Source organism: Halichoerus grypus, chromosome 15 (genome assembly GCF_964656455.1).
Source record: "Halichoerus grypus chromosome 15, mHalGry1.hap1.1, whole genome shotgun sequence".
Taxonomy (NCBI): domain Eukaryota; kingdom Metazoa; phylum Chordata; class Mammalia; order Carnivora; family Phocidae; genus Halichoerus; species Halichoerus grypus.
This window is the reverse complement of record NC_135726.1, coordinates 6,573,229-6,593,521: the sequence shown is the minus strand read 5'-3', so window position 1 is coordinate 6,593,521 and position 20,293 is coordinate 6,573,229. Positions and strand designations below refer to the sequence as shown.

Genomic DNA, 20,293 nt, shown 5'->3' with positions numbered 1-20,293 from the left:
TCTTGGCCGTGCTTCCTTCCTGGGGTCCCTGTGACTCCCAGAAACTCAACACCTTCCTGACATGCCATGGTCACCTCCCACCACCCTGGCACCTCTTACCAGTTCTCTTTTTCCTGATTTGGGCAGGCATAGCATGAAGACGGGCAATACCCGTGTTGCCTGGGGGGATGGGTGCAGGGTGGTGGGGGGGAACTGGAGATCTGGGGAGGGGAGGCTCTCTCTTTTTCTCCTCCCATCTTTTGTTGGTACTGGGATGATATGAGGGAAGGTAGGACCTTTGCAGCCACTTTGTAATAAGCCCTGGGGTCTGCTCCTCGGTATTCTTTCTCTAGAATGTGGGGAACTTACACCTGGATGATGATTTCAAGGCTGCTGGAGAAGTCCCACTTAACATCCTCTCACTTGGCCCTCTCCTCATCCATCCACCCACCTTGCAAACCTACTGCGTGCTGGTCACTCTGCTAAGTGCGGGGATCTAGCAGTGAATAAAGACCAAACCCCTCCCTGGGGGAGTCTATGTTCTGAGAGAAGTCAGGCAACAAACAGAATTAGTAAGAACAAGATGTAGTGTCTTAAAAGGACAGATGAGATGAGAAGAAAATGAATCCAAAAAGGGGAATGGAGAGAGTGGAGGAAAGGTGGCCAGGGAAGGCCTCACTGAGAAGGGGACATGTGGGCAAAGACCTGAAGGAGGAGAGGGAAGAGCCAAGCGATATCCGCAGTGAGGAGGGGCAGAGCATTCCAGGCAGAGAGAACAGCCAGTGCAAAGGCCCTGAGGTTGGAGCAGGGGAGGAATGTTAAAGGAAGAGGAGCTGGTGCAGCCAGAGCAGAGCCAGCAAAGCGGGGAGGAGAGGAGAGGGCTGAGTCACCCGAGTCGACTGCCCGCTGCTTGGAGGCCGTGGGTTTTACTGATATTCTGCGTGCTTGTCCTAGCATCTCAGCAGACAGGCTTCTGTCCCTGCTGCCAGTGGCCCCTTGCTGAGGGTTACAAATGCCCTCAGGGGGCAGGAGACTCTGCTGTCCCCAGTCTTCCTTCTCCAGGCTGATGGCCCTCAGTCACAGCCAGCAGCCTTAGCATTTGCCCCCCTCCGCCAGGGCCGGGGAGGGGGGAGTGGGAGGGTCGGTGGAGAGACAGAACCAGGCTTTTTCTATCAGGCAGGCCTAACAGATTTGTGGGAGGATTGAGGGTGGTTTTCCGCAGGACAAAAGGAGGCTGGATGGGTTTCCAGTGGAGAAGCTACTTCGAGGGAGGCAGCCAACCGCCTGACCAACCCCCTAAGGCCCCTGGCCTGTCTCAGCAAGTCACATAGACTTCATGTTTAGAAAATGTTTCCTCGTTCATGTGACAGGTATTTACATGGGTCTATTCTGTGAGGAACAGATGGGGGGCTGGCCGGGTGCCTGGGGGCTGGGGGGCTGGCTGGGTGGTTGGGAGGGGGTGGGGAGCTGGCTGGGTGGCTGGGTGAATAAGTGAATGAACAAAGGAACAGACGGGAAGATGGATTAGTGGATAGATACATGAATGGATAGGTAGGTGAGTCGATGGGTGGATGAATGGGTGGCCGTGGAAAGGGATGAGGGGATGATTTAGTGACTCATGAATGGTTATATTAAGTACCTACTGCAATGTAACAAATCACCCCAAAATGTAGTGGCTTAAAACAACAAGCAAGCATCTCACTCTTTCTGTGGGGTGGGAATTCAGGAGTGGCTTAGCTGGGTAGTTCTGGCTCAGGGCTCCGATGGGGCAGCCATCAGGACAGCAGCTGGGGTTTGGGTCTCATCTGAAGGCTTTCTGGGCTGGAGGGCCCACTTCTGTGATGGCGCCCCACATCGCGGTTGGAGGGAGGCCTCAGTTTCTCCTCACATGGTTCTCCAGAAGGCTACTTGAATGTTCTCATGACATGGCTCTTCCTAGGGTGAGTGATCAGAGAGAGACCAAGCCTGAAACTATGGTGACCTTTACCAGCGGGGTCTCTGATGGCCCTCGTTGTCACTTCTGCTGTTCCCATTTATTAGCAGCAAGTCACTGAGAACAGCCCATGCTCAGGAGAGGCAAATTAGGGTCCACCTCTCGAAGGAAGAGCATCAAAGAATTTGTGGACAGATTTTAAAACTGGGGCAACAGGTAAAGGGATGGTGTACCCACTATTCTTCCCTGACGCTGGGATCTTAGAATAATCTCAGCCCACGACCTGCTTCTGAAATTCACCCAGGACGTTTGTAGACACTCCCAGAGTGGGGGCTCCAACCCCAGACCCTCTTACTGAATTGCTCTGAGCAGACTTGGACATTTGTGGGTTCATTTTGTGGAATGACCTGAAACCTTAATCGTGACATTTCTGTTTCCAGTGCATTTTGTTATTGTGGTAAAATGTGTATAACATAAAATGGACCGTTTTCGCTGTTTTCAAATGTGTGGTTCAGTGGCAATGAGTATATTCACGTTCTACCATCACCTCCAGAAATGTTCATTTTCCCAAATCGAAGCCCTACCCATTGAACACCAACTCCCCATTCCTCCCTCCGCCAGCCTATAGCGAGCACCACGTTCTGTCTCTGAATTCGAGCACCCTAAACCTCATCGGAGTGGAATCCTGTGCATCTGGCTTGATTCACTTAGCACAGTGACGTCCAGGGCTCATCCACGTTGTAGGCACGTCAGAGTTTCATTCCTCCAGTGGCTGAATAACCTTCCATTGTCCGTATGGACCCCATTTTGCTTATCCATCATCCGTCAGTCGACGTTGAGGTGCTACCCACGTTGGTATCCACATTGGTATTTTTAAGGCTCCCAGGTGATTCTGATGAGCTATCAGGGACGAAAACCAAGGCCTTCGACCAGTGCTTCTCAATCCTGGCTGCACATTAGGATCACCTGGTAGCTGTTCAGAAAATACCCGTGCCTGCTGAGCCTGGCCAACCCACTCGGTCAGGATCTCTGGAGGTGGACCCAGGAGTTTTTGAGACTGTCCAGTTATTCCCGGTAGAACGCCAGGGCGTGCGGACTCATTTCCAAGCTTCTGCTGCCATCTGGTGGCAGCACCTGGGATTTCCCCCTCCCCAGCACACGCTTGCACGCCCTAAGGAGCCCAGAAGGGCCAGGCCCCAGTGCCATTCCCTGGGGGTCTGCGGACCCTGTAAGGCTCTACCTGCCTCCCCTCCCCCACTATTTCCTGGCTTCCCTGTTTAGAAGAACAGGTGAGTCTATTAGAGAGGAGAAGACGCAGACAGGTGGAGGACTCCTCTTTGCTCCTCGCCAGCTGCATGACCTTGAACAAGCCATTTCACCCGTGTCGGGTGGGACGACCACAGCCGCCTCTGACAAGTCCCTGAGGTCGCAGTTAAGTCTGTGTATTAGCTCTGGGGAAGCACCTAGAATTTCTTAGCCTTGGCACTGCGGATATTTGGGTAGGATTATTCCTCACGGTGGAGTCCTCCTGTAGGGTTTTGAACAGTGTTCCGGCCTCGACCCACGAGACACCAATGGAACTCCCCAGTTTTGACAACCAAAAATGTTTCCAGACATGACAGATGCCCCCTGGGTGTAGGGTTGCCAGACAAAGATGCAGGTTTCCCAGTTACATTTGAATTTCAGATAAGCGACTCACAGCTTTTTAGTCCAGTTGTGCCCCAAAGATTGCATTTTTATTTGCTAAATCCAGAAACCCCACACGACCACCTCAGTTGAGAGCCGCTGCCCCAGGAGTGTGTGAAGCCCGCAGGCGGCTAAGCTACCGGATGGAGAAGGTGGAGCAGGAGTGCGCGGGGCTGCCCCAGTCGGGGCGGGGCGCTGTCTGCCGGCGGGCCCAGCAACGGTGGGTGAGGTGGGCCTCGGGAGAAGGGTGGCCGTGGGAGAGGAGGCGGGCTTCACAGTTGGGCCAAGTCCCTCTGGGGGCTCAGAGCCACTGCTGTGCGGGGCGCAGGGGACACCCTGTTTTCCCAGCACCTGGGGACAGAGCAGTTTGTGGCCAACCACAAGTTGGAGCAGTTCGTCCCCAACTTTTCCCCAGAGAGAACCCTCAGTGGTGTGCGTGGGGGGGTCAGGCCCAGCTTGCTCATTTGCAAGAGGAAGAAACAGGCCCTGAGAGGGGCAGTGACTGGCCGCAAGTCACACAGCCAGCTTATGGCCGTGGCAAAGCTGGTGTCTGGCCCTTCAAGCCAGGACTTAGGCCCCTGGGGTGGAGCCTGGGAATGTCCTCAACCTGTGGTAAGTCCTCTAAGAGCTCCCAGCATTTTCCAGAGGCAGAGGCACTGAGGGCTGGGCCACCTGCGGTCCCAGCTGCCGTCCACACTACTCCAGGAGAGTGCTGGGCCCCCTTCTGGGGCTGCCCCTGTGGGGACCGTCTCTGGTTCCTGTCTGGTAGGGGGAGGCGACATGAGGAAGGGGTACAGTGTTGGACTTGGAGCCAGACTGTCAGGGGCAGAATGCGGGTTCTGTCCCTCACTAACTCTGACCTGAGGCGCCCTGTGCCTCAGCTTCTTCACCTATAAAATGGGAGTGATGAAAATGATACCTACTTTGTAGGGTTATTAGAAGGATTTGCTGAGTTAACAAGGAGGAGTGCTTAGAACAGTATATGGCAGATAGTAAGGCTTACTACTTACCCTACTCTCTTTCATTCTTCCGGTAACATCAACGCTTCTTCTTTGGGAGCTGATTCAGTGGGGCTATCAATCACAGTCACCAACCCTGCCCTGCCCTAAGGGGCATGTGAGTCAAGCAAAGAGCAGTCACTGCACCCTATTGCCCAGTCACTGGGTTGATGAATGAGACGACCCTGATGAAGATCTATTGAGTTCCTGGATCCAGCCTGACCTGAAGGTAGTGCCCAACAGGTGAGACAATAAATTCCCCATTTTGCTTAAGCAAGTTTGAGAAGAGTTCTGATCCATGTACCTTTTTGCTTCACAGAGCAAGAGAGGGTCCCCCAAGGCAGCCCCCTTCTCCCATGGACCAGGCCCCTCAGCCTTGGTTTTGATCCAGCCCCACATTAGGCCAGTGACCCACTCTCAGGGAGTCAGAGGGAGGTTCTCTGTTTGAACTGTGATGGGAGCTCACAACTAGAGGAGACAAACAAACAAGAGGGAGAAGCCCCATCACTATGCGTGGCACATTGAGGTACTTTATACACCTTTTCTTTCTTTCTTTCTTTCTTTTTTAAGATTTTATTTATTTATTTGAGAGAGAGAGAGAAAGATAGTGAGAGAGAGCACGAGCCCGAGGCAGGCAGAGGGAGGGGAGAAACAGACTCCCCGCTGAGCAGGGAGCCCCACTCGGGACTCGATCCCAGGACCCTGGGGATTGAGTCCCGAGTGGAAGGCAGACGCTTAACTGACTGAGCCACCCAGGCGTCCCTCAAGGAGAGTTTAGATAAATGGCAGAATCCCGGTCCAGCCAGCGCAGGAACTCCCAATGCACTGTCCCTGGGAAATGATTCTGTCAACAAAGTGGGGGGCACTTAGTGCAATGATGTACAATGTGCGGACAGCATTATGAAGGGCAAGGTGGGGTGCTCTGCCGGGGGGGGTTACCAGGATCAGGGCCACCTCTCCTGGGAGGGGATGTTTAAGCTGGCCAGCCCCTCAGAGGCCCAGAGCCCACCATTAACCTCCCCCAACTTCTAAATTTTCATAATCAGCTGCTTCCTTTGTTCCTCTAGCCCTGGGGGGTGGTAGCTGCTCTGTCACTATTAAGCCATGATACCCTTTTAAATGACCCTTCTTTACATTCTCTCAGTTAAAAGAACCGGGGTGCTTTCTGTCTGCTTGTAGGACTCTGAATGACACAGAGTGAACAGCTGTAAGCCATGCAAAGAGCAGAGGGGTAGCACCGTCCTGGCCGGGGCACCTGCATGGCCAGAGGCCATGAGGCTAGAGGGAGCAAGGCGTATTCCAGCAGCCAGGACCAGTGGGCCTGGAGGGGATTTATGGGGTGGCCAGTAGAATAAGGTGAAATTGGACAGGTCGGCTCTCACAGGCCATAACATGGAGTCTGCATGGGATCCTGAGAGCAACGGGAAGCCATGGAATGTGAAGCGACTGAGTGATTTAACTTTGGAACATTGCCCTGGCTACAGTGAGCCTAACTCCCTGGAGGGGGCAACAGTGGGTCGGAACAAGATAGCATATTAAAAGGTGCTTCCTTCCGTTCTGCTTGGAAGGGAGTGGGTGTCTTAAGGAGGAAAAACATGGGTATGCTTCTGGCGCAACATGATGTCACAGAATAAAGGACAGAATCTCACGGTCCCTAGAAAACTCAACTGTAAAGTGAATGCCAGGATCCTCAAGGAACCTCTGCTAACCCTAAAGTGGGCCAGAGGGTCTCAACCGATGGCTCCCCGGGTGGCTAAAGGGAGAGGGGGAAAGTGCTTTCGGGCCTCCCCTGTGTCTCCTGGCTTATAAGTGTGACACCTATTCCCACAAGATGCTTTTGGGCCACGTGAGGGTGACAGCCCCAAGCTCCTCCTCCCGCCCTCGGGGTCCCACCCACTGCACAGAGACTGCAACACCCAGGAAGGGCCGGGAGCGGAAGTGAGCAGGCGGGTGTGGGCGCACTGTATCCTGGGAAATGTAGTCCATAGGAGACCAGAAGAGTCCGTGAGAGCGATGCATTCTGGAGAAAGTAGTTTTCAAGGGATCTGAGAGCCCGCGGCGGTAGCAGAGGTGATTCACCGTAACCTAACGCGGTGGCTGGGGCTTAACGATTTGTGGATTTAGAGTGAATACGTAGGATTTGTTTCTTTCTGTCCCAACCACCAACACCCGGCGGGGGGGGGGGGGGGGGGGGGGGAGGGATGCGAAGAATAAGACCTATGCACGCTTCTGTGATGGCAATGAGGCCTGAGTCGGTTATTCCTCAATCAGACAAGTAAACCGCTTATAACCTCCCTGAACCTCAGTTTCTTTATCTGTAAAATGGGCAAATTAATCATTCTCACTTGTCAGGCTTGATAACATCCATCAATCAACTAGCAAGGTGCTTAACACACCTTCTTTGCTTAACAAATCCTCCCTTTGAATCGGAGCTTACAGAGCATATGGATGTGTTTTGTAACCAAGAGCAAGAATTGTTCTCCAGGGGCGCCTGGGTGGCTCAGTTGGTTAAGCCTCTGACTTCAGCTCAGGTCATGATCTCAGGGTCCTGGGATCAAGCCCCAAGGCAGGCTCCCTGCTCAATCAGGAGTCTGCTTCTCCCTCTCTCTCTGCCCCTCTCCCCGCTCCTGTGCGCTCGCTTTCTCTCTCTCTCAAAAAAGATAAATAAAGGGACGCCTGGGTGGCTCAGTTGGTTAAGCGTCTACCTTCGGCTCAGGTCATAATCCCAGGGTCCTGGGATTGAGTCCCCCATCGGGCTCCCTGCTCCGCGGGGAGCCTGCTTCTCCCTCTGCCTCTGTCTCTCTTTCTGTCTCTCATGAATAAATAAATAAAATCTTTAAAAAAAAAAAAAAGATAAATAAAATCTTTTAAAAAATTGTGCTCCTTTGGAGCACTTGGGACTTTGTCTTTGGAAAGTAGGATTTCTTGCCAATTCCAGGAGAAAATGTAAGGAAATGTAAGGAAATCTTGTCACCCAGAGACTTGACAAGGATGTGTGACCTTACCAGACAGGACACAGTGAGATGCAAGTTAAAAAATAAGACAGCCTTCTGGTGCAAGCGTCCTCACACAGTACTAGTGGGAGTATTAATGAGTATATCCTCTATAAAGGGCAGTTTATGTAGGTGCAGTGATTCCACTTGTAGGAATTCCTCCTACACACACTAGACAGTTTCAAAATGACAAAAGTTTCAGAATATTCACTGTAGCATTGTTTATGAAACATGATTGGAAACCACCTAGGTCTCTATGGGTAGAGGACAAGTTACATAAATTGTAATGTACTGGGATACTATGTGCCATGAACAATAATGAGGTGTAACGTCACCCATGTAACATTCCTGCAAAAAAAAAAAAAAAATGCTTAAACTAAGCATATTGTGAGGAAACTATCAGAGAAATTCAAACTGAGGGATATTTTGCAAAACTGGCCTAGACCTTCAAAAATCTTGATGTGGTAAAAGACGAAATAGGCTGGGAGGTTGAACGAGATTAAACAGACATGGCAGTTAAACGCACTGAGCGCTCCTTCATTGGAACTTGGATTCTTAAAAATGACATTTTGATTAGACACCTGGGGAAATTTGATTATGGGCTATATATGAGATAGCACTGTATGAATGTTGACTTTCCTGAGTGTGATCATTGTATTGTGGTTATATGGGAGAATGTCCTTCTTAGTAGATATCTGCTGAACTAACCCTGGGCTCTTGGGTAGTTTAGAAAAAAAAAAGAGAAACAGAGCAAAGGTGGCGTGTATTAATAATTGGTGAATCCAAGCTTTAAAATATGGTTGTTCATGTTCCTCTTCTTGCAACTTTTTTATAGTATTGAAACTTTCAAAGTAAAAAGTAGGCATGAGAAAAAAAAAAACGAGGAAGCTCCATATGCACTGATGGGGGAAAAGCTTCAAGAAACATTGGCAAGACTTTTTTTTTTTTTTTTTTTTTTTTAAGCAAGGTGCAGAAGTGGAAATGCACGAAACACCCAGAGAGAAGACACAAGAAAGAGGTGACAAAGGCTGCCTCTGGGGCAGGGACCTGGCGGGAGGGGTCAGGAGTGGGAAAGAGACTTGCTTCTCACACTTACCCTTTTAGACCTTTTGAATTTTGTTTCATGTCCATGTATAACCTGATCAGATAAAACATAATAACTTCGAAGAAGACTATTTCTGGGAAAGCACTTGTGGTCAGAAAACCCCAGACTGGGCTCCCCTATTCCCCAGCTGTAGACCTGTTGGGAAACCCAAAACAGAAGGAAGGAAAACCAGTTACTTTCACATCCTTTCCCACATCTGCTCCTCATCACAATCCAGTGAGTCAGGCAGGTTTTAGCGGACCCATTTTATAGATTAGGAAAACTGAGGATCAGAGAGTCTTAGCAACTTGTCTGAAGTCAGACATGTGAAATGAGACACTACTGGAGCTGAGATGGAAACTGCGACCTTCCCGGTGACCCAGCCTGGCTCCTTCCCTCCTAGAGGTGACCTCTCCAAGCTCCGAGGGTCGGATATGGCAGGGGAGGGCCCAGGGTGGGAGCGTAAGGGTGGGGTTGACTTCCAGGCTCTGGGTGCTCACTGAAGCTCAGCCCAGCTGCCTTCCCGCCCTTGCTTTTACATGGGGCTCTCCAGGCAGGAAACAGAAGTCAACGCTGGGCACCCAAAGCATGGGTTTGATTTACATGTTCATGCGCAACTGGTTTGGGGGTTTATTTGGGGGACCAAGAACTAACTCAGCCAAAGAGCCTCTTCCCTGAGCCCATCTGGGTTGCTTTTTACCATCTCTGTCATCTTAAACAAATCTTAAACAAAGCGCCTTTTTTAATTAAAAAAAAAAAAAGTAATAGAGGGATATTGTTATCAAGTCAAACAGTAAAGTATTTGGAGGGCAATTTGACATTTCTGTCAAATTTTAAAATATACATATATGTTTTGATAATGTGGTCCAGCATTTACAATGGAAAATAGTTTTTTTTTCTGTGAATATTCTCCCCCAAGTGTTCAGAAGTACATATGGAAAAATGCACTGCTTGTAAGAGAAACAAAGACACAGAACTGTAAACAACCCAAAGACAATGACGTTTGCTGGATTTGCTGACCTAGAAAGAGATGTCCGTAGTATATTGTTAAATAAGCAAATTATTTGATTCAAATATAAAGAGCATTTCATTTTCATTTCTTTGAGGACTAGTGAGGTTGACTATCTTCTTTCTTTTTTTTTTTTTAAGTTGGCCAATTGTGTTTCCTCTCATGTGAATTGCTAAAATATTACTGTCCCTCGGTCTTTTGTCAAACAAAATGGGTGTAAACTTCTGGCACCATGTCTCTAAGAGTTTCTATTTATATTTCCAATGCTTCCTTTGGGGGGTGGGGGCGGGATTTTGGAAGAGAGTTTGCTGAACTTGAAGCAGAGGATGGTCTCAGTCTTAATGGAGTGAGTTATCCCGTGACATGAAGGGCTCTGAGAAATAGAGGAGCCTCTCTTCCTTTCTTTCATTTCCAGGACCTTCTCATAAAGCGTCCTGTTTGGTTCTTGGTGGATAGTTTGGAAGTGGAGGTGGCTGTACCCTTTGAAAGAGGGAGGAATGGGAACCAGAGATTGGTTGCCAGGGTCTGGAGAGGGTGAGGTGAGTGAGGGGCCCCGGGGACACCCTAAAAGGAAAAGCTTCAGGAGGCACTCACTCTCAGGCTCCCACCCTAGGCGCCTCGTTCACCTCGCTCAGGTCCCAGCCCTGCTGACTGCTTCTTGATGACGGAACAGGAGATCTGCAAACAGCTATTGTACCGTAAGGCTAGAGTGGCCTCTGATACTCAGAGCTAGACTCAAGACGGTGGTGGCAGCGGACAGATAAAATGACATCTGCATGTGGGGCAAGGCAGCAGAGTTCTGGCTCGGCTCCTGAGATGGTGTCCCGGACCCTTCATGCTGTGGTGGTGGTGGTTCCTCCTTCCCTGGAGGTGTTTGAGGGTTAGACTCTGCAATGAAGAGGGTTCAGACTGGACCTCTGGAGAGATGGGGAACAACCCATCATCAAACCCATTTTGTCCTTAAGATTTTTCTGATTCTCTCTCCATTTGTGGTAGCTGCATGGCTGGTTTTCTCTGGGTGTGCCCTGGGCCCAGCCTCCACCTGCTGCCAGCCCGCCGTGGGCCCCAGCGCCTCAGAGATGTCCCTGACATCAGAGGAGCTGCCATTTATCAAACTCGTCTGCACAGCAGGCCTTGCCTTTAGCGCTCGACGTCTCACGCCTCACTGAGCTCTCACCAGTCTTCCAAGGACTTGGTTGTCTCCACATTCCCGAGGAGGACACCAGGGCCCAGAGAAGGTGAGCAACCTGACCCTGACCACAGAGCTAAGAAGCAGCAGAGGCAGGATTTGAACCCACAGCTCCCGAGGCACAATCTTCACCGCCGTGCCCTGCTCCTCCATTTTTCATGAGCTCTGAGCTCATGGTCAGAAAACCCCAGACTGGGCTCCCCTATTCCCCAGCTGTAGACCTGTTGGGAAACCCAAAACAGAAGGAAGGAAAACCAGTTACTTTCACATCCTTTCCCATATCTGCTCCATCCCAGGGGGATCCCCTGGAGGCCCTCAGAATTCTAGAGTGTTTTCAGGAGGTCACTGTGGGGTTAAAGCAGGTTCTGTCTTCCCCCGACTTCCCCGGGTGGGAGGTTTCCAGAAGTACAGGCCCAGCTCAGTGGTGGCCCCTTTTCCTGCGACAGGAGGGGGTGGTAGGAGTTGGGACACGTCCTCTTTGAAGGTTCTCTCTCGCTGCTTCTGACCACTTCCTCTCTTCCCTGGGGCAGAGGCAGCTGTGTCGGTACTAATGACAGCCATCCCGGCAGTGGCCAAGGAGGCCTCTGAGTCTCTCCAGGAAGGGCTGGCCCGGCTGGACTTCCATCCCCTCTCTGCCCCCAGGTCCTCCCCTGAGTCCCCGGGAGCAGAGGGGGAGGGCGGTGAGTGGGCTCCCTGAGCTCTCCCTCCGCCGGACTGAAAACACTGCCCCTTGCAGCTGCCCCCCCTCCATTTGGGCTCCACTGGGGCTGAATCTGCTTCCAGCAACTTCCATGGAGGATGTGGCCCAAGTTCAGGACTCCTGCCCGGACAGCCAGCCCCCTCAGGATGCCCAGGGAGGTGAGGACCCTGGCCCTGGGTAGAAGCCCCAGCCTAGCCCTGGGCACCTCAACCATGAGTGCCCCCTGTGGGCAGAGGAGCTGTGGCCTGGGAAGAAGATGGGCATTGAGAACTGTGGGTGCCAGGCCCGGCTCTGCTGCCGGTCAGCTGGTGGGCTTGGCCAGTTGCTTTTCTTCTTCTTCTTCTTCTTCTTCTTCTTCTTCTTCTTCTTCTTTTTTTTTTTTTTTAAGATTTTATTCATTTGACAGAGAGAGACACAGTGAGAGCAGGAACACAAGCAGGGGGAGTGGGAGAGGGAGAAGCAGGCTTCCCGCGGAGCAGGGAGCCCGATGCGGGGCTCGACCCCAGGACCCCGGGACCATGACCCGAGCCGAAGGCAGACGCCCAACGACTGAGCCACCCAGGCAACCCAGGTTGCTTTTCTTCTTGGGCCTCAGTTTCCCCATCCATGCAGAGGGCATAAATAACCCTTCCAAAGGTTGCAGCAATGAATGCGGTGCTGTACGTACGTGCCAAGCAGAGAGCCTGGTACACCACAAGGGTTTAGACCGCCTGCAGCGGGTCTGGGGTGCTCCCCTCTCCCCGCAGCCCCTGCAGAGGAGGCCAGTCACAGCTACCCTGCTCTGTTCCCCACCCCTGCCTCTCCCAGCAGTCCCTGGCTTCCCACCCGTAGCAGGTACAGCCCTCAAGCTCAGGTTGGCAAGGAACGTCACCTGTCCTCTGTAGCCTGTCGCCCCCCAGCCCATCTGGCCTGGTTGGTAAAACATCAATGTCAGTCACTGTGGGGCTCTGCCCAGCCCAGTGTTGTGCCAGAGCGCTGGGTCGTGGTTTGTTTTATTGTGATAACATATGCATAACATAGAATGAACCGTCTTTAACGATTAAGGGTACAGTTCTGGGACATTAGGGACATTCACGATGTTGTGCAACCATCCACCTCCAGAACTTTCTCATCTTCCCAGACTGAAAGCCTGTCCTCGTTAAACACAAACCACCACCGCCCCCCGCCCCCAGCCCCTGCAGCCCCATCTGACCGCCCTCTGTAACACTTCTATGTGGAATCCTACAGGACTGGCCTCTTTGTGACTGGTTTATTTCAATTAGAATAATGTCCTCAAGGTTCCTGCATGTTGGAGCATGGGTCAGAATTTCCATCCTTTTTACGTTTGAATACTTCATTATATGTTGAGACCACATTTTGCTTATCCACTTCACCATCGGGGGACACTTGGCTTGCTTCCACATCCTGGCTGTTGTAATAATGCGGCTACAGCACGGGTGTGCAAATATCTGTCTGAGTCCCTGCTTTCAATTCGATGGGGTGCATACCTAGAAGTGGAGTTTCTAGATCACATGGTAATTATGTTCGACTTTTTGAGGAACTGCCCAAAGTCTTGGGGTTTCAAGTTAGGACACAGGCGTTGGGGAAGCCCCTCTGGCCACACTGTGGACAGGGAGATATGAAATCAGGAGCTGGACATTGTGGGTTCAAATCCCGGTTCTGCCACCTCCCAGTGGGGTGACCTTGGGCGAGTCACTTAGCCTCTGCGCTTCAGTGTCTCAGCTCTACTGTGGGATGAGAGCAGTAGCTGCCTTGTGGGGCTGTGGTGGTATGGGGAGTATGTACTTAGAACGGTGCCTGGTACCCCGGAAGCTCTAGGACCTGTTAGCTCTGTGTTCTTCCAGGGATCTGATCCTGCGATCTCACTGCTGCCGTGGCCCCACCCCAGCCTGGTCCCTCCATGGAGCATCCCTTTGGAGCTGGCCCTGTTCCCACCCCAAGACTCTGACTTCTTTCCCAGGTCCCTGGGACTCTCTCTTCAATGAAGGAGTTTCTCTTTCCCTGCCCATGGCTTAACCTCTTGAAAACACAAATCAGGAAGTAATGCCTCAGACTAACTCTGGGAGAACCTGAGCCTGGACCAGAGGGGAAACCAAGGGCACTGGCTGACAGGTGGGCACGGGCACGGGCAAAGAGGAGCCCTTTCTTCTTTCCTTTGACCTTGATCATGCCATTCTCCATGGCTGAGTCCAGTCTGGGCCCTGAGTTTTGGGAGGGGTGAGGAGAGCTGGGAGGGTCCCTGAAGATGGCCCACAGGCATGATTACAGGGACGGGGAAGAGGCGCTCTGGACTGTGATGAAAGGAGCGGTGGTTTGGCACTTTGATCGCGAGGAGAGTCAGCTGGAGGGTTCCGGTTAGTGACGGGTGGCGGTGGAGATGAGATTACCCGCGTCCCTGGGCCAGCAGCCAGGACTCCATGGCTGGGGCCAGGACAGTCCCACCTCTGGTGGAGGCCCAGCTGGTGTGCGGGTGTGGCCTGGCCAGCTTGCCTGGTCTGGGTCCCCAGCACATCCCCACCCGGGGCGGGGGGAGCTGCTTCTGCTGGCCCTGGGTGATGCCAGGAGGAAGGTCAAGGCAAGACCTGGCGGGCGAGGACTTTGGTCCTTAGAGACCACGCCTGGAGGTTGACCCTAGTCAACTAGGTTGACTTCTAGTTTTTGCCACCTCTACCTGTGACAGGAGGGGACAGAGGAGCTTCCGGGCTGCCCCACACCCCATACCCCTTCCCATTCTCTTCCTTTCCTATTTTGTCTTCTCTGTTCCTTTCCTCATACCAGGTGGTAGGTGATTTGGAAATTCACAAAGCAGTGCACTTCTCTTCACAGTTTATCAACATCCAGAACCTGGTAAGGAGTCAGCACTCAGTTTCACTGAAGTCGGCTTTAGTGAAGGACTTTCTGCATGGCCCTCTGGCAGAGCTTACTAATGGGCACCGCTACTCCTGACGCTTCTCCTTAGCATTGTCAAATCCAGGCCTGTCTTCGATATTTGCAGACATCCCCAAAGGGGCACTAATATCTGTTCTGGGGCATTAAATAAAATATGCCACGAAGATTAAGTAGAATAACATGTAGAAAATGCCTGGCACATTATAGTCATTAAAAAAATAGTTACCATTATTTTTTGTTTTTAAAAAATAATGATTATATTAAAAGGGAGGACAGTGGTTTTTTGTTTTGTTCTAAAGATTTTATTTTTTTGTTTGTTTGACAGAGGGAGAGAGCATGAGCGCAGGGGGGAGAGGGAGAGGCAGAGAATCTCGAGCAGACTCCATGCCGAGTGTGGAGCCTGATGCAGGGCTCGGCCTCAAAACTCTGAGACCGTGACCTGAGCCCATGACTTGAGCCAAAATCAAGAGCCGGACACTTTACCAGCTGAGCCACCCAGGTGCCTCAGGGAGGACAGGGTTTTTAAAAGTATTTATTGAACACCTACCATGTCCCACATAGTACAAGGTTGGCATTCTGCCCTGGGAGTCAAGCTGACTCTCCCAGCCTACATGAGAAGCAGTGAGCTCCAGGAAGGTCTTCGTCCCAGCAATAGCACAAAGTGAGGGAAAGGTAGAAAGGGGAAGAACCAGATGTGTGTTCTTAGGCAAACTGCCTGGCCTCTCTGAGTCTCTGTTTCCTGATCTGTAAAGTGAAGCTGGAGATCCACCCTTGCCCTTCTACCGGGATCGGGGGTCAGATGAGATAAAACACGTGGGCAGCCTTGGCAAGCAGGAAAGTGCTGCCCAGCGGAGCAGAGGGGTGGCTCTCAGTAGGAGACAAGCCCCCGCCTATATCTTTCACTGAAGTACCTGCTCTCAGCTCCCGAAAGCCATCCCTGCAGAAGCTGGGAGAACACCCCTTAGGGACGCTAAAACTGTGCTCTTCTCCAGAGCACTATGCCATTGGGTAAAGAATGTTCTACAAAGTTCATCCAAAGACCATCATTCCCCTGGTGACCCCAGCTATGAGTGTAGTCATGCCCCACCCTCCTCGGTTCCATGCCCTGACTCTGGGCCAGTCGATACAGTATGTTTCCAGGGAGACCAGGGAAGGTGACGGCATTTCCTGGGAGGAAAGATGGGCTTGTCCTCGCATCTTTTGTGCATGGATGTTTGCTGGGCCTGAAACCCAGTGGGATTTCAGAGGTTGGTGCTAAAGCCATGTGGTGGAGCCATCACTCGCCCATCAGTATAAAGAGCAGGATTGCCAAGCCCATCGGGGAGGCCTGGTCGATGTGCAGCATTTCCCTTGGAGGGCCGATTGGATGACTTGCCATTGTCCCACCTGCTCTTCAGACAGAGCTTAATGGGACAGTAGTAATTTGCTGCTGGTCTCTATTATTATTGCCAGCAGTCGTGGGGTACTGATTCTGTGCCAGGGATTTGTAAGATTACCTCCTTGAATCCTCTCAACAAATTTATAACGCAGCTCCTATTATCCCCATTTTACAGGTGAAGAGACTGTGGTACAGAGAGGTTAAGTGTCTTGCTCAAGGTCACACAGCGAAAGAGCCGAGCCTGGAGCCCAGTCCAGGTCTTCCGACCCCAGAGCCTGTGCAGAGGACCCTGCCATACACCGTCACGGGCCGGGGAGGACAAGCAGAGGGCTGAGTAGGGGAAAGAAGCAAGGTAATTCCTAGGTCCCAGGTCCCATGTGAGCCTTTTGTTTTTTGTTTTTTGTTTTTAAAGATTTTATTTATTCATTTGACAGAGAGAGACACAGCGAGAGAGGGAACACAAGCAGGGGGAGTGGGAGAGGGAGAAGCAGACTTCCCGCGGAGCAGGGAGCCCGATGCGGGGCTCGATCCTAGGACCCTGGGACCATGACCTGAGCCGAAGGCAGATGCTTAACAACTAAGCCACCCAGGCGCCCCGAGCCTCTTGTTAATATTGGTGTTGAAGAGTCACAGACGTCACTAGAAGGGTGTCACCGGCTCTGTTTTATAGAGGAAGAATGGGAGCACAGAGAGGTTGAGTTGCCCAAGCGAGGGAGCTGTACTTTGATCCAGATGTGTCTACACTGCAGAGCGTCGCTCTTTCAGTGACCCCACCACCTTATCTTGCTTCCTTGGCAGTTTGTTCCAAGTCTGATCTGTCTTGGGAACCCTGGGACCTGGAGCCCAGGCCTGGAACAGACATACCAGTCCCCTACACATGTTTTCTGAAGTAATATAAGAGATCCCAGTTGTTTCCACTTGCTGCTACTTTGGGCGAGGGAGAGGAAATGTGGTAGGAAGTGTAGTGACCTCGCATCTTTTGTGCATGGATGTTTGCTGGGCCTGAAACCCTGCTCAGATGGAGAGTTATGAAAAGAGAATCATGTTGGAGTAGTTGCGTCTCCTTTACTTTTGGGTGTGTTAAAGAAAAAAGAAAGCTCTAGGAGAGACCCAAATTGAAAATTCCATCCGTCTTTCTTCCTACTTTCCTTCCTTCCTTCCATCTATCCATCTACCCACCCACCCACCCACCACCCATCCATCCACCCACCCACCCATCCATCCACCCATCTACCCATCCATCCATTGATCCATCCATTGATCCATCCGTCCATCTATCCATCCTGTTATAAATCTCCCTTAGTAATCTGTTGCTCCCTGGCCCCAAAACTTCATGGTTTAAACAACAATAATTCATTATCATGGTTTCTGAGAGTAAGGAATTCAGGAACGTCTGGCTAGTTAGTGCTGGCTATTGGTGAGAGGCCTCAGTCCCCCTCCACATAAGCCTTTCCAGTGGGCTGTTTGAGTGTCCTCCCAGCATGGTGGCTGGCTTCCTCCTAAGAGAGCAGCCCAAGGGACCAACGCAGAAGCTGCAATGCCTTTTACATCCTAGCCTCACACATCAGACATTGTCTCTTCCACAGAATTCTGTCAGCCAGAGTCAACCCTTGTTTAGTGTTGGAGGAGGGAACACAGGGGCATAAATCCCAGGAGATGAGCCTCATTGGGGGCCATTTTGGAGGCCGGTGACCACCATTCATCCATCCATCTAGCCATCCTTTCGTCGTCTGTCCATCCATTCAATCAATAAACATTTGCTGGGATCCAGTTTGTGCCAGGCCCTGGAAACAACACACATATACCCCAAAACCAACAGAAAAGAGGAAGCCTCAGAGAAGAAAGCCATTGTTGAACATTTCCCTCCAGTTCTTTTTTTTTTTTTTTAACATTTTTAAACAACTTTATTGAGATACAATTCACATACTATACCATTCTCTCACTTAAAGTATACCATTCAATGGTTTTTAGTGTATTCACAGAGCTGGGAAACCATCACCACAATCAATTTTAGAATGTTTTTATCACCTCAAACAGAAACCCCCGGCCCTTAAACATTTGTTCCCCATTTCCCCTTTTCTCCAACCACCTAAAATCACACACTTACTGTCTCTGTAGATTTGCTTTTTCTGGACGTTTCAGGTAAATGGGATCATATATTGTGTGTTCTTTTGTGACTGGCTTCTTCGCATGATGTTTTCAAGGTTCATCCACATTGTAGTGGGTGTCAGTCCTTCATTCCTTTTTGTTGCTAAATATATTCCATTGGATGGGCAGGCCACATTTTGTTTATCCACCCATCAGAGGGTGGACATCTGCCTTGTGTTTCCACCAGTTGGCTATTATGAGTAACGCTGATATTAACGTTCACGTTCAAGTTTTTGTGTGGACGTGTGTCTCCAGCTGTCTTGGGTCTACACCTGGGAGTAGAATTGCTGAGTCATATCATAACCCTATGGTTAACCTTTTGAGGAACTGCCATACTGTTTTCCAAAGCAGCTGCCCCATTTTACATTCCCACCAGCAGTGTGTGAAGGTTCTGATTTTCCCCTCATCCTTGTCAACACTTGTGATTGCCTTTTATTTTTTTTAAGTAAGACCTACCCCCAATATGGGGCTCTAACTCAAGACCCTGAGATCCAGAGTTCTACTGACTGAGCCAGCCTGGCGCCCCTATTATTGTCTTTTCTATTTTTGCCACCCTGGTGTGTGTGAAGCGGTATCTCATGTGATTTCATTTTGCATTTCCCAGATGGCTAATGATGTTGAGCATCTTTTCATGTATTTTATTGGCTGTTTGTATATCTTCTTTGGACAAAAATGTCTATTTGGATTTTTTGCCCGTTTTTAACGGTTTATGTGTCTTCTTGCGTCATAAGATTCCTTTATATTCTAGATACAAGATACAAGTCTCTTATCAGATACATGATTTTCAACTATCCTGCCCCATTCTGTGGGCTTCAGTTCTTTTCCACTGTACCTTTTTTTCCCTGATTATTAAGATGTTTACTGAGGTATTTGAAAAATGCAGAAATGTATAAAGAGGTGGAAAAATAACCACCCAGAGATCATGATTCATAATTAATCATATTTCCTTTTTTTGTCCTTTTAATCAATTCAATTACATATTTATTTTTTGACGGGTAATATTTGCACAAATACAGAATTCTAAAATCGGCTTTGAGTATTAGGGACTAATGACTTTTTTTTTTTTTAAGTGAGCTTTACACCAGACATGGGACTTGAACTCATGACCCTGAGATCAAGAGTCACATGCTCCACAGACTGAGCCAGCCAGGCGCCACCGGAGTTCTAAAGGTTTAATGTTAAGTTTCCTGCCCTTGGCCCCAGCCACCCAGACTCCTTGCTAGGGGGAGCCATAGCCCCTGTTAGCACTGTCCTGGTGATTTTTCGGAGCTAGTTCATACACATATACATATCCACATCAATCTCCCCTTAAATGGTAAGATATTATCCTTTCTACTCAGCCCTTGTCAACAGCTTCTTTCCAGTCTTTTAAGTCAACACAATTTTCTTTTTACCTTTGGGAATCACCCTGAAGATACAACGTATCCAGCAGTTGTAGGAGGTAGAGCGGGAACCCTTCCAGTGTTGGCCAAAACCAGGAATTTACTGAAGGATGTTGGGTGGCTTGTATATTTTCCAGAAGGGCAGAGATCCAAGTCTGGAATCTACGCCGCCTGAAGCAAAGCAAAACCCCGCACCAGGTGGTCCAGTGGAGATAGCACAGCTGATTCTGCTGGGCTCAGACACGGGAGCCTCTGGTCCTGCTGCTTTGGGACACCGGGGTCCACGACACTGCCTTTGCCAGGTAGATGCCCTCTGCCCTCCGCTTCTCCGGTCGCCAGCTTCTGAACACAAGCCTGGTGCTGGTGCACCTGCCGGACGGGGCAGACGGGGACTGTCTGCACCCTAGCTGCCAGGGAGCCTGGGAAAGCAAGACTCTGACTTCCCCTAAGGTGTAGCCTCGTAAGTGGGGAGGCCCCAGACATAGGAGGGCAGGTTTCCCTGTGCAGCCCCAAAGAATGGCATAAGACTTTGTTTAATATAAGCGTGTTTTAATTATACAATTATAATTCCTCCGATTATGAAGGCGTGGCACGAGTGAGAGGTGGTATGTCGTCATCACGGAGCGTGTTCTGTGCTGGGGCTGACTAGCGAGCGTCACTCTCACTTCTGTCCCTTTCCTGCCTCCTTACCTTAGGCGTGTTTGGAACTTCTGCATGCCCAGCTTCCTCTTTAATAAAATGGGGGTAATAATCAAACCTCCCTCCGAGGCTGGGCTAAGGACTGAACGATTTATCAGCCTGTGAGGTTTAGGACCAGAGCATTGTATTTGCTAGGTAGTTGTTTGCTCTTTTTAGTTCCCCAACATTTTATTATGAATGTTTTAGAACACACAGCAAAGTTTAACAAATTGGACAGCAAGCATCC

General features: G+C 50.5%; 1 protein-coding gene across 4 annotated transcripts in view; it reads left to right on the top strand.

The window, feature by feature from the left end:
* The window catches only part of PLCG2 (phospholipase C gamma 2), a 172,260-nt gene that overhangs the window by 791 nt on the left and 151,176 nt on the right, over nt 1–20,293 (top strand). Inside the window, exons 2-10 of one of the 4 annotated variants that reach the window (XM_078063829.1) lie at nt 3,666–3,818; nt 4,667–4,839; nt 8,553–8,607; nt 10,296–10,920; nt 11,608–11,729; nt 13,532–13,683; nt 14,350–14,418; nt 16,014–16,190; nt 19,509–19,670. Coding sequence is in view for 1 of the 4 variants with exons in the window: in XM_078063827.1 (XP_077919953.1) it covers nt 19,112–19,156; nt 19,506–19,670 (210 nt within the window). In the remaining 3 variants the exon portion in view is untranslated. Of the gene's footprint in view, nt 1–3,665; nt 3,819–3,845; nt 4,840–8,552; nt 8,608–10,295; nt 10,921–11,607; nt 11,730–13,531; nt 13,684–14,349; nt 14,419–16,013; nt 16,191–19,056; nt 19,157–19,505; nt 19,671–20,293 lie in introns of those variants that run through there. The other 3 variants (XM_078063828.1, XM_078063827.1, XM_078063830.1) reach the window with 3 other exon arrangements.